The 12,707-nt window shown below is 52.2% G+C and overlaps 2 protein-coding genes across 4 annotated transcripts in view; one reads left to right on the top strand and one right to left on the bottom strand.

Annotated features, from left to right (window-relative positions):
• Positions 1-800: 800 nt before the first annotated feature.
• On the bottom strand, positions 801-4,405 carry TIFAB (TIFA inhibitor). The gene is made up of 2 exons (XM_008691587.2): positions 3,945-4,405; positions 801-1,847 (listed from the first exon to the last, which is right to left on the bottom strand). Exons 1-2 carry the CDS (start codon positions 3,974-3,976, stop codon positions 1,274-1,276), a joined length of 606 nt encoding a protein of 201 aa, XP_008689809.1. The 5' UTR covers positions 3,977-4,405; the 3' UTR covers positions 801-1,273.
• Positions 4,406-6,769: 2,364 nt separating this feature from the next.
• LOC121100748 overlaps positions 6,770-12,707 on the top strand; it is a 192,275-nt gene continuing 186,337 nt past the window's right edge. For 2 of the 3 annotated variants that reach the window (XR_005832522.1, XR_005832523.1), the window contains exons 1-2: positions 6,770-7,178; positions 7,296-7,489. Coding sequence is in view for 1 of the 3 variants with exons in the window: in XM_040622419.1 (XP_040478353.1) it covers positions 6,781-7,012; positions 7,296-7,489 (426 nt within the window). In the remaining 2 variants the exon portion in view is untranslated. The remainder of the gene's footprint in view (positions 7,179-7,295; positions 7,490-12,707) is intronic. The other variant, XM_040622419.1, reaches the window with a different exon arrangement.

Here is a 12,707-nt window from a genome sequence, read left to right as displayed (position 1 = left end):
TGGCAGTGCAGCTGAATCTCCTTGTAGCCTGCCTTGGGTACAAAAGGGTTTTTCTTCTCGGGTGGGAAGCAGACAGTGCTTAAAGCTTTGTTGGAGGTGGTTAGAGGCCTGAGCATGCGAGCCAGCCGGCAGGCAGCACCATGGCCTCAGAGTCTCAGATATCCTAGAGCAGGGTCTAGGATGATGATGACCCCCTGAGCTTGCAGGTCCTTCCCTTCTTTACCCAGGTGAATGCTGTTTCTGAATGACACTTCCAACCCACCACTGCCACTAGGATGACATGGAGCGTGGGTGCTGTGCTCACCTCCCCTGTTCACTGGGAAAGTTGTCCCACCCTTGGCCCACCTGGCTCACTACTTGTCCCTTGTTTTTGAAAGGCTACCCCACCTCCATTGGTATACAACCCACTTTGAGTAAAATAACGGCTGAGCTGAATTCTACCACAACCTCCCCCCTACCCTCTCACAGAATTCGTCCTGAAAGAGCCCATTGCTCTGGGAATCTACCTTTCCCGGAAGACCTTGCCCCTCTGATCAGCCGAGGCCTTGATCCAGAAATGACAGCGTGAGGGAGCATGAGGATGACCAGGACAACAGATTTCCAGGCAGGCCCAGTCCCCATCTCCCCACCCCCAGGAAACCCTGAGCTCTGCCCGCATCCTTTCCAGAAATGTGAGCCCCCACCTTTCCAATTTCCTCTTACACCTCTTCTCTGTTTCCCGCCCCCGCCTCTGCGTGACAACGTGGCGTGCATGCAGCCCATCTGGGGGTCGGGGAATCCTACTGGGTATGCCAGCTTAATGAAATACTTGCAGTTTATTAAACACAGGCTTCCCTAAGCCCTGAGTGCCTGTGGGTATTTGAAAGCCCAAGGTAACCCGGAGCTACCACAAACGTAATTGTTACATGTGTCCCTGCATTCCTGATGCAACCTCAAACTCCGGCTCTTAAGAGCTATGTGAAATTAACAACATAAAGTAACTCCTAGGCAGACGAGAGGAGGGAAACGTGGGGAAAGGCTTGAGAGAGGCTCTCAGAACCCCTCAGGGCCTCTAAAAGTATATGAAGTTCCCATTACCTTGCATAGCTGTAACAGTGGAGGGCGCTCCCCCACCCCAGGCTGTTCGTGTTTGCAGAATCCGTGCATTATTACCAGGCAGCTCTTGCTTGTCAACCTCGCGTGGTGTCGCTCCAAGAGTTCAAGTCCTATTACGGCCAAGGTTTGCTCTGGGCAGCCAGTGGGGCTAGCACGGCACAGTGTCTCAGGGTTCCTTCTAGAACTGTGGTTCTCCTCCTCCTCCAGGGCTTGGCAGGGAAGGGCCATGGAGAAGGCCTCGGGGACCCGGAGCCCACTGCCCTGAACTTGGGGGAGGCTGCCCGTGGGAGGTGCTTTCCCATTCATCAGTCTCCTCAGCCTGGGGCCTGTGAATCAGGGGCGAGGGGCTGAGATGGAAGCAGCAGACAAAGGCCTCCAGGGAGGTGCCTCCCTCTATGCGGACCACCATCTGGATGCCGGAGAAGGCGACCCTGTTGACCATGCTCAGGGGAACCTGCTCCAGGAACCTCAGAGTCAGCCCGTTGACCCACACACAGCCCTTGCGGCTCAGGGCCTTCAGGCAGAAGGTCAGCAGAGTGCTGCCCTTCTCCCGGTACGGCTCCAGAGACAGGTGTCGGCGGGAGAGGCGGGGGAGCTGCAGCTGGAGGTGGGCCTCTGGGCCCCGGCCCACCAGCAGCGGGCTGGTGTCGTGCTGCAGCTGTGGTGGGACGTTGGCAAAGGTGTCCATGTTCTGGGCGGGGTGATGTAGGCTCACATGCAGGACCGTGAGGGACCTCTCCATGGACGGGAGCCTGGGAGGGATGGAACACAGACAAAACAATGTGATTGGAGCCAGACACCCCTATGACTCCCTGAGCCTAGACATGAATGCCCAGCTCAGGGACCCTGAACCACTTCCAGCCAGACAGAGCAAAGCACCGAGTGTGGATATGGTCATTCTGTCCAAGCCAGGATGGTGCCAAGGCTGGAGTTGGTGTAGAAGGTCAACCTTGCTGGGTCTAGCCTCAGCTGCAGCTCTAGCACGCTCTGTGAGTAGGACTTAACCACTTAACCACTCTGAGCTTTAGCTTTCTTTTCTGTAATATAAGTATGCCCATCTTTGTCTTTGCAAAGTATAAGGCATATCAGCTTGCATGGTGTGGTTTGGGTGGTCTACTGTCATTTGGAGACAATCTGGCCCTGTTTCATGGGAAGGGAAGGACAGGCAGACAGGATACACCTTCCTTGTATCCAACAGTCACACAAAAAAACCCTTGCTGAGCTCTTTCCTGAGCCAGGCACTGACCAGCTGCTGGGAATGAGCACAAGCAACAGGAGAAGAAGCCCTTGATTTCCAGAACACCCAGCTGGTGGAGGAGACAGAGCTTCTAGCAGCAGGAATCGTGGACAGACACAGAATTGGGAAGCCCAGCTGGCTCCTGGGGGACCAGAAAGGCTGCCTGGAGACCCAGAGAAAGCATAAAAACAGCTAGCATGTTCCAAATGCTTCTATGGGCCTGGCACTGTGCCAAGTGCGTTTTAGGCATAAATGTCTCACTATATGGGCAGAAGGCAGATCTTGAGGAAGAACGTGGACAGCGCTGAGAGATCTCACTCAAGAACCTACAGGGGCTCTGCAGAGGCCAAGTAACAAGACTGTCACGGTGAGAAATGCACGCATCCTCTGTCCCAGCATTGCCACCTCTGATAATTTGTCCTTTAGGATCTCACTGGCACATGCAGTAAGGCTACTTACAACGGTTGGCTTTGCTCCCGCATTGATTTGAGGAATATAAACTCTCTGGCATATCCACCAACCCCATATGGTGCTGAACCTGTCGCCGCCTTCGGTGGGAACCAACGGATGAGTGGGTTTGAGTGACTAATCGTACACTTTCCCAGCACCAGGCTTTGGCCCACAGTGTTTTCTCTGTTAAAAAGGCATCTTCCATCCCAAACTCTGCCCAAATACCACTTGTCTCTAGAGACCCATTTCAAATGTGGCCTCCTCTATGAAGCTCTCTTCCTTTCTCTGTCCTCCGACCCCCTCTGGATACCCCCATTCAGCCCATCTTCTCATTACACTCCAGAGCCATGTGGGTCCTTGTCCTGTCTTCCCTGAGCTCTGCTTCTTCCGCTGTCCCTGAGGTCCCCCAGGGGCAGGTTGGGGTCTGAGCTGCCTGCTGCCCTGTGTCCCATTGCCCTGTGCTCACTGGGCCTGGCCACAAGGTCTGTCTGGGGGCACATTTGCCAAGTGGCTAAATGAAGAGGTGCTTACACACACACAAGGAAATCCTGTGAAATCGGGCTTGGGTATACTGCAAATGAGAGCCTGGTCCTCAATGGCTGTGGGACTGGAAGCCTGTCACAGGTAGTCTGAGTCCTGGACCCTCAGCCCCTTCTACCTTCTGGGTGAAGTAAGCAAATGGTGAGGACCTTCCCCTCTTTCCTAAAGCACAGACATACACATGTCTCCATCTACATCCAGGCCCCAGTCTGCAGGAAACCTCTTTCTCAGGTACAAAAGGTAAGCTGGGCCCAGGACAGCCCAGCTGGGTACCCAAGTCCTCAGGCCTGGCCAGAAATTCAGAGTTCACTTCTGGAAGCCGATCCCACGGTGCAAGGGTCCTGAGAGAATCCCCCAGAAATTAGGGTTTGCCACAGGGCGTGAGATGTTACTCTCTGCTCCACTGAGCACTCCAGAGCTGACAGAAATCTCCCACCAGAGAGTCTCCAGGGCCCCCCAATTTTTCTGGGGAAGCAGAGAGCAGCCCTACCGATGCTGTCTCTGGGATAAGACAGTAGGAAGACACTCAGGTGCCTGGCAAGGAGCCCGCAGGGGCCCTGCTCCTGGCCCCACCAGGCCCTCTCCCCTGGCTGTGGCTCCAGTCCCCCTGCCCTCCACCTACCTTACTGCCAGGGGCCCGTCTGCACCTGACATCGCAGCTGTGGGCTCTCAGGAGCACGTGGGTGTGCGACGGGGTGAGTCTGGGGTTGGCAGTTAAGGCTGTGGAGCAGGGATGTGATGCATCACGTCATTCATCCGTGTCGCTGCTTTCTTCCTTTTTCCTTTCAGGAAAGAAAATAGAAGTGTAATTTCCCATTGCGGAAGTGCAACCCCAGTGCTGAGAGGTTGAAAAACCCCAGCCTGGGATCCTTGCTGGTAGAGGCCCCTGGGAGGTGGGGTTCCCCGCTGGGTCTCAGCACTGCCTAGGTCTGTGGCCTGTCCCCAGGGACCTGGAGAGCTGTAGGTGGTAGAGTTCCTCTTCTCCACAGCCAGTCGGGTGGGGGTGAAGGCATCCCAGGCCTCTTAGAGAAGAGAGGCATTTTGAATAGAGGGTCAAAGAGGGGAACCCCCATATGTGGGTAACTGTGAGGAGAGCATATGGCTAGACTGGGAGGGACCAAGGGTGCTGTGGGCCGCTGAGTCATCCATGGAGTATCTCAGGAAGGGCAGGGCCCCAGGGGAAGGGGTAATGGGCTGCTTATGGTGGGCAGCCTCTCTTGCAGGACAGCAGAAAGGCCATCTTTTATGCCCACCCCTCCTGGGCTCTGCTGGTCTTCTGGGGCAGCCTGGAAGAGTCCAAGATGGATGCTGGGCCAGCACTGTGGGCCCTGGCCATCCTGGAAGTGACCCAGTGTCACCATGGTGCTAAACCTTCATGCAGCCCAAGTCTTCACAGTCCACCAGCGTATTCATACTGCCTTCACTGTACCCACCAAGCTGGCAAGAGACATGTGTCCATCTTATACAGGGAACATTTGAGGTCCTAAGAGGGGCAGTGCCTGGCCCAAGGCCCTGGAACAAATCAACTTATAATCCTTTCTCTTCTTCCCATCAAACCCAGGCTATCCTGGGGACTCTTGGAGGGCATGCAGGTGGGTGGTGCCCCCGATTTGCCTCACTGTCACCATACCTACTCTTTACCCACTCCTCATGGGTGACCCTTATAGCCCCAGAGATCTCAGCAGGCCACACCCTGAGGGCTAAGCTCCTCTGGGAACTATTCAGGGCCTAGCCTCTTTCTCTCTTCTGAGCATTTAGACTCTGGTTGGTTGCTTAGTAACTAAGAAGGACAATAAGAAGATCTGGAAACAGTCATCCACCCCTGTGTGTCCCAGCCAGTGTGAGACCACCCCTGGGGCTCCCCCAGGAAACCAGCTCCCCAGAGCTGGGAAGTGTACCTGCCCTCAGAGGGAACCAAGCATCAACTCCAGGCTGCCTCCCCATAGTCTGTCTTCTCCAGCAGGCACAGAGCTGGGCCAGGTGTGTGGGGGAGACCTGTCCCCACCAGGATCCACTCAGTATGTCAGCCTTCCCCCAGGGAACCCAGGGCAGGGGGCAATAGGTAGGAGCTGGGCCGGAGCTTTGCTACCCCTTGGTGTGTGACCTTGGATGAGTCCTATCCCCTCTCTGGACCTTCGTTTTCCTCCTGTAGGGATGGGACACTGCGTCCCTACTATGCTCTGCAACCATGGTTCAGTGAGAGGAAGGCTAGGTCCACGCTCCCAGCCCTGGCACTGGAGAGTACGTGTGAAGAAGAGATGTGTTCATGACCCCTGTGCCCTCAGTAAATTGGTTCAGAGCAGTTCCTAGGAAGAGAGAACTGAAACAGCCAGGGAATTCATCTGGTAAGAGGAAGTCCCGCCCGGGCTGCATCTTCTGAAGGCGAGCCGAAAGTCCTGCCCAAGTCCTGCTGGTCACTGGCTGGTGGTCCCCTGAGGGGAGAGGGAGAGCAGGGGGAGTGGAGGTGCTGGTTTAACCTTCTTGGCCCCCTGCACCAGGACACCCTTCTTTAGTTGGTGTTGGCACCCTGAGGAGTGTACATCGTGAGCAAATGCCCCTGTCGTGTGCTGCTTGGGAAACTCAGGGATAGAACTACAGCTTCCAGAGCTTTCTATAATGGTGGGCAGGCGAGGATGCTGCTGTAGGACAGACTCTGGTGTGAGGCTTGGTTCCTTCTTCTAGCAGGTGTGTGACCTCAAACAAGTTACTCGGCTTCTCTGAACCTGATCTCTACTCCGTGAAATCAGGATAATTTGTTGTTGCATGCTGGCTAAATTAGATACATGCCAAGTGCTAAGAACGGGGTTAAGAAGCTGGTGCATGAGAGCTGCTCGTGGTAGAACCCTTAACAGCAGGAGAGCTAAAGACACATCTGGCAGAGAGGGGCTGGTGGAGCAGCCGGACAGCTTGCACAAACCCCAGATTCCCAGAACGCCCCAGGTTTTGCTTAAACTGAACATCATTTGAAGTTGAATACCTCATTTGCATGAATTAGCATAAATTCCATTTTAAATGATAATGAAGTTAAAGGGGTGCTCTGGGGAGAATCTCCAGGTTATGGGTGGGGCATGTGACCCCAACACAGGGGGACGATGTTACCTATTTGGCAGTTGAAGAAGCTGAGGCTCACAGGGCTCAGTCGACTAGCCCAAGGTCTCACGTCTGAGAAGCGGCAGAACTAGGACTCGGACCCATTTTGCAGCGCTCTTGGGCCTACTCATGAAGCTGCCGTGCCTTCTAGGTGGCATTCTCTGGAGTCCAGCTGTCCTGCCTCCTGCAAATGTGCTCCAGCCTGCCGGCAGGCAGCACACTCCATACAGACAGAGAGGGGCTCCCTTGCCGTCCGCCAAGCCTGTGGCCGCCACCCCGCTCTGTCCTGATGGCCTGTGACCACCAGGTGGCAGCACCCCTAAACCTAGTGGCCTGCGCTTGGAAGGGAAGGGGAGGGTGGTGAAAGGATGGAGGCGTCCTTCACGGAGAGCTGGGCAGGAGAGCATGAGGGAGACCCGTGCTTGGGGTGGCAAGCGGAGAGAGTCCTTGCTTCTCTGACTCAAAATGCCCTGAAATGGCCCCAGGAGAATCCACAGCAAGCATCAGCAAAGACACCAACCCGTGGAGCGGGAGACACAGCAGGAAGCCGGCGCAGGAGGCCTCCAAGCCCAGGGCCCGGGACAGACGGGCTCCGGAGGGGTGAGTGGCCTGCCCGGGGACACAGACTGAGCGCACAGCACCGCAAGGTTGAGAAGCCAGGCTTCCTTGCCGGTAAAGCGGAGTAACACTGGTGCCCTTCGACGAGGGCGCCTCCACACAGGAAATGCGTGCGAAGCACACCGCCGAGGCCAGGGGCGCATGCGTGGTAAGAGGAGCACGGAGAGCGTTACTGTGTGTGTTGTGATTGTTACTCTGGACATACGATATACATAGTATGCCTGTTACTTCATTTTTTAAAGATTTTTATTTATTTATTTGACAGAGAGAGAGAGAGCACAAGGAGGGGGAGCGGCCGGCAGAGGGAGAAGCAGGCTCCCAAATGAGCAGGGCACCTTTTCAGGACCCTGGGATCCTGGCCTGAGCCGAAGGCAGCCGCCTAAAAGACTGAGCCACCCAGGCGCCCCCATTGTTACTTTGATTGTGACTGATGGCTCGCCATCCTCATTGAGCTCTCAGGTAAGAAAAAGAGCGCTGGAACTCATAGACATAGATGCTGAGGGGTGGGGAGGGGGTGCACAGAACCATGAACTCCAAGAGGGGAATCTAACCTGTCGCGGGTGGGGGACACCATGGAAGGCCTCCTGGAGGAGGGGACGTTTGGGCTGACCCTGCAGGGTGGGATGTGGGACAATGCCTGGTGGAGGAAGGTGGGAGTCAGTACCCAGTTTCTGGAAATGACTCTGCCTCACCCAGCCCCTTGCTCTTGGCTAATAAGAATGATAACTGCAAGGTAACGGTCAGTCCGAAAAGTTACCATTTACTGAGCCCTCTCAGGGTGATCTCAGTGTTTGACCTGCTCGTCTCTTGGCCTTAGCTCCGGTGGGAAGCAAATGGCTATCAGGGGGCCCTGATTGCTTGCTCCCTCTGTGTTCCCTCCAGAGTGCTGGCTGGGCCTCCATGTGGAGGCTGGGCTGGCCAGCATGACTCTGGCGGCCTCCACCTGCAGAGGAGCCAGAAACGGCGGGAAGGCGGCGTTCAGGAACTGCTGCTGTTCTGTCCCACCCTCCCCTATTCCGGAGGTCGCGGGGAAGCCTAATTCATGATTGTGCTCAATGCTTAATGTACGTGTTTTACTTATTGCTAAATCCGATAATAAGGATTTACTTAAGGGCTAAGTCCTGGAGCCCTGAGCAATGCCTGAGGCAGGTCTGGGGATGGGTGCCTGGAATTCTGAGGCCTTCTTGGCTCTTACCGTCTGGTGGGGTGGTCAGGCCACACGGACACGGTGCCAGTAAGCCCAGAAGTTACTTTATGCTTCTGACCTCCTTTTTTCCCCTTTGAGCTGAAGGGCCATCCCTTAGGTTGCCTGGGGAGCAGGAGCTTGGGGAAGGAGGAGGCGGCCTGGTCTGGGCCAGCGGGCACTGCCTCCTCCTTCACCCACAGCATCCAGAACAGCAGAGGGCCACAGGGCAGGGAGGGAGCCCTCGCCCGGAGCCAGCCTTGCCCTTGCTGTGGACGTACTTTGGGGCAAGTCACTTTTCCTTTCCTTCCTGGCCTCAGTGTCCTCAGCTGGAGAGCAGGAATTATCAGGTGTGCCCTATAGCCATCATCTTCATTTAACCTTTTACGAGGGGGCAGCTTTCGCCTGGTGGGAAGGATTTGCCTGGGGGCTGCTTTCTGTTGCAGTCAAGAACCAGTATGGAAGAAACACAGCTTGCTCCCATCTAGAGGGTGCATCTGGCTAGGAAAGATGGCCTCAAACCCAGCGTAACACACATCAAACATGGCCTTTTTGTTTTTAATTAAGTGAGGTAAAAGCCTAGCATAAATACTTTTAACTAAAGTTTAGGAATAAAGTGTATTTTGAAATTAGCGTGTCTTCAAAGGCAGACTTTTAACATACCATGAAAAAAACCCTCTGCGGGAATTTAGGTAGTTCCTGGTGCCTAGAAACACTCGGTGCAGATCTGATAGCAACAGGAGGGAGGGAAACCAGCTCTCCCTCTGCAAATAGTTATCTGTCTTTCAACTGTGGTAAAACGTACACTACATAAAATTTACCGTTTTCGCTGTTGTAAATGTACAGTTCATCGTGTTCAGTGTATTCACAGTGTCATGCAACTCATCTCAGAGCCTTTTCATTGCGGAACTGAAATTCTAAACCAATTAGAAAACTCCCCATCTCCCCCTCTTTCCAGGCCCTGGCAACCATCATTCTCCTTGTTTCTATGACGACTCTAGATACTTCATAAGTGGAATCAGGCAGTATTTGTCCTTTGGTCACTGGTTTATTTCCCTTAACACCATCTCCTTAAGGTTCAACCATGTTATCATATGTGTCAGAATTTCATTCCTTTTTAAGGCTGAACAATCCCCCATTGTATTACTGTGTTGTATGCACCATGTTTTGTCTATCCATTCAACAGTCAATGGACACTTGAGTTTCTTCCTTCCCCCTTTTGGCTACTGTGAATGATGCTACCGTGAATATGCTGTAGAAATATCTGTTTGATTCCTCGCTTTCAACTCCTTTGCCTATATACTCAGAAGTGGAATTGCTGGGTCACGTGGTAATTTTATGGTTAATATTTTGAGCAACTCCATGGTGGCCATAGTGGCTGCACCATTTTACATTCTACCCCTCCCCCGCCAACAACATACAAGTTTCCAACTTCTCCATACCGTTGCCAACATTTATTATTTTCTGGATTTTCTTTTAAACAGTAGCCTAATGAATGTGAGGTGAGATCTCATTGTGGTTTTGATTTGCATTTCCCTGATGATGAGTGATATTGAGTATCTCTTCATGTGCTGTTGACCATTTGTATATCTTCTGGAAAGAAATGTCCACTTAAGTCTTTTGCCCACGTTTAAATTGAGTTGTTTTCCTGTTATTAAGTCGTAGACATTCTTTATATATTCTGAATATTAACCCCTTATCAGATATAGGATTTACCAATACTCTCTCCGATTCCATGGATTGCTGTTTCTCTCTGTTAATTGATCCTTTGATGCAGTGTTAAATTTTGATGTCATCCAATGTACCTATTTTTACTCTTTGCCTGTGTTTTTAGTGTCATATCAAAGTCATCATTGCAAAATCCAGTATCAGAATACTTTTCCTCTAAGAGTTGTGGAGTTTCAGGTCTTACGTTGAGGTCTGTAATCCATTTTGAGAGCATTTTTGTATACCATCTAAGGTCAGGGTCCAAATTCACGTGGATATGCAGTTTTCCTACAAAGAATTATTTAAAGATAAGATTTATGATTAGTGGTGGCAATGTACCATATTTGACCATATCAGGTTGAATAAAATATTTTATATACCTTGATAACAATACAAAACAAAACACTCAAATTCACCTTGTAGTTTTTGTTAATTCTGTGTTTCCATCTTTATATTGTTGCATAGAAATACTCCTCATTTAAAATAACACAGCACACTGGCAGCAGTACGGGTTTGTTTCTAACCATATGAATCTCATGGAGGTGTTAGTGGGAAGATCGATGACTCATCCCAGCTGTGAGTTGCCAGGCACCCGAGTCCATCATTTCCTGCCCATAAACTGGCTCCTATGCCCTGGCTCTCGGTTCTTTCCTGATGTTTCTGGCATCACAGGTTTTAAGGGCAAGCGTTAGTACTCTGTTTTTGTCACCATGGGCTTCTAAACAAAGCTGAAGCCAGACAGCCTCCACTGTGTACCTGTTTTCATGGGTTTGGGCCCTAGAATCAGAGCCCATGAGCCAATTCCTGAGCCCTCAGTAAATAGAGAAACCCAGAGGTTCAAAGCATTGCAAAAGTTTTGCATTTGGCCATAATAAAACTCTTCCTAGAAGGTTGATTCTTTAAACTGTTGGTTCATACCCACAAGGAAAATGGGTCCCCACGGGAAGTGGGAATCCAAAGGGCCAGAGCTGCCCACACTGGGTGTCCACTCGCTCCTAGTACCCCTACTGTCTCAAGTCATCTCCTGCGTTTGGAATGGTCATTGTGATCTGTAGGAGGACCCACATTTCCTGGGAAGGATGCTACCTCACGGAGACTTCTGGTGCCAAGAAAAAATTGCCCAGCTCAGCTCTGAGGCTGTGAGCCTTGGATGCTGCCTCCGGAAGCTACCATCACCATGGCTAGTGCAATCTGGCTGGATTTTGCCAAAACGAAGGAAAGGCCCTCCAGCAATTTCTGTGGATTTGTTTTGTGAAATTAAATTGTCTGCTTTTAATTCTCCTTTACCAGTTTAATACCGATTGGAATTTCAAAACCAGTGACATTCAGAAAACCCACTCTGGAGTAGGTGACAGATCCCACCTGACCTGCGTTTCAATCTGGGACCAAAAAAATGAGACCGTGGAAACTTCCAGGGAGTGGGGGCCTTGGCAGTAGGATCCCTAGGCTTTGGAGCTCACCCCCCACCATGTGCACATGTGCTCTGAATCCGTAGGTACTAAGAGCTGTCTCCGCACACAGAACAGAACAGAAGCTTAGCAGACCTGCCCTCTTCAGGACCCAACCCCAGCATGGCTCCGGAGCCAAGTTCCAGCTTGTTTGTGTCTCCAAGTGGGACCCCTGGATGTCTTCCAAAGGAAGAGGCTGAACCAGTGGGAACTGGCTCCTCTGCGCCCAGCCCTGGGTGGGCTCTGCACTAGCCAAACACAGGAGACAACCCCCCACCCTCATGGAGATCCAGGCTAGCGCAGGAGACAGGCTCTCAAACGAGTACCAGCCAGATGGACCCAGAAGCATGAGACCAAGGGTGTTCCAACAAGGTCCAAGAACCAGCCTTGGGGTCTAAGGAGGGCTTCCTCAAGCAGATGATGCCAAGGGTGCATCTTGAAGAAACAGCAGGCGTTGGCTAATTTAAGAAGGAGGAGCAGGTGTCCCAAGAGGGGGCCCTGCACAAACAAAGGCTCACTCAGAAGTTTCAGAGCCGATGTCAGGAGAACCACAGGAGAAGGAGCAGGCTGCATAAGCTCCCGGGGTTCTGCTCTCATCATTGCTCACAGCTCCTCCTGGCTCTTCCCCTCCAATCTCTCCCTTGACCCTGTCAAAGCCCCAGAGGCTGGTTGATGCAGCATGTCAGCCTTCATCACTCAGCTTGTTTTCCTGTCTCTGCTGCCCTGTGCAATGTCCTATTTATTAGGGTACAACCACAGCCCCTCATAAAGCACGTGTAGTCACTGCCCCCGGGGACCATCAGAGAAAGGGGCTGCAGCAACCAGCTGTAAAGTCTGGATGGTTCCAAACCCAGAGGACTTGCTCGGGGTTCACAGCTAGAGGGAGGAAGTTGAGTTTCGGAGATATTTTTCCCGACAAACTATGCAATATTTCTCTGAAAGTTCTAGTTCAGTTCTGAGATGCCGGCTCACGGAGTGAATGGCTTCTTGTTTGGCTTGTTTTTATGTAACATTTTGAAAAAGTAATGGATTCACATAGTTTACAGTTTCCGAAAAGATAAAAAGAAGCAGAGTTGCAAAATATCTCTTGCCCCTCCCATCAGGTAACCGCTACAACGAGGGTCCTGTGCGTCCTTCCAGATATTCTTTCTGCAAGCACAAGCAAACATGAATATACAGCCTCGCTCTGCCCTCCTCGTTCGCAAACACCGTCTGGTACCTTGCTTTGTGAAGGTGTCTTTAAGACCAGCAGCTCGCATTCTCCCCAGGGGTTTTTCACTCTTAAAATTGTTCTCCCTGTCCTATGATATTTCACAAAACTAGCCCCAGCCACGACAAC

This window comes from Ursus maritimus, unplaced genomic scaffold (genome assembly GCF_017311325.1).
Source record: "Ursus maritimus isolate PB19 unplaced genomic scaffold, ASM1731132v1 scaffold_5, whole genome shotgun sequence".
NCBI classification, from domain to species: Eukaryota; Metazoa; Chordata; class Mammalia; order Carnivora; family Ursidae; genus Ursus; species Ursus maritimus.
The sequence above is the reverse complement of the archived record's forward strand: the minus strand, read 5'-3'. Positions and strand labels throughout refer to the sequence as shown.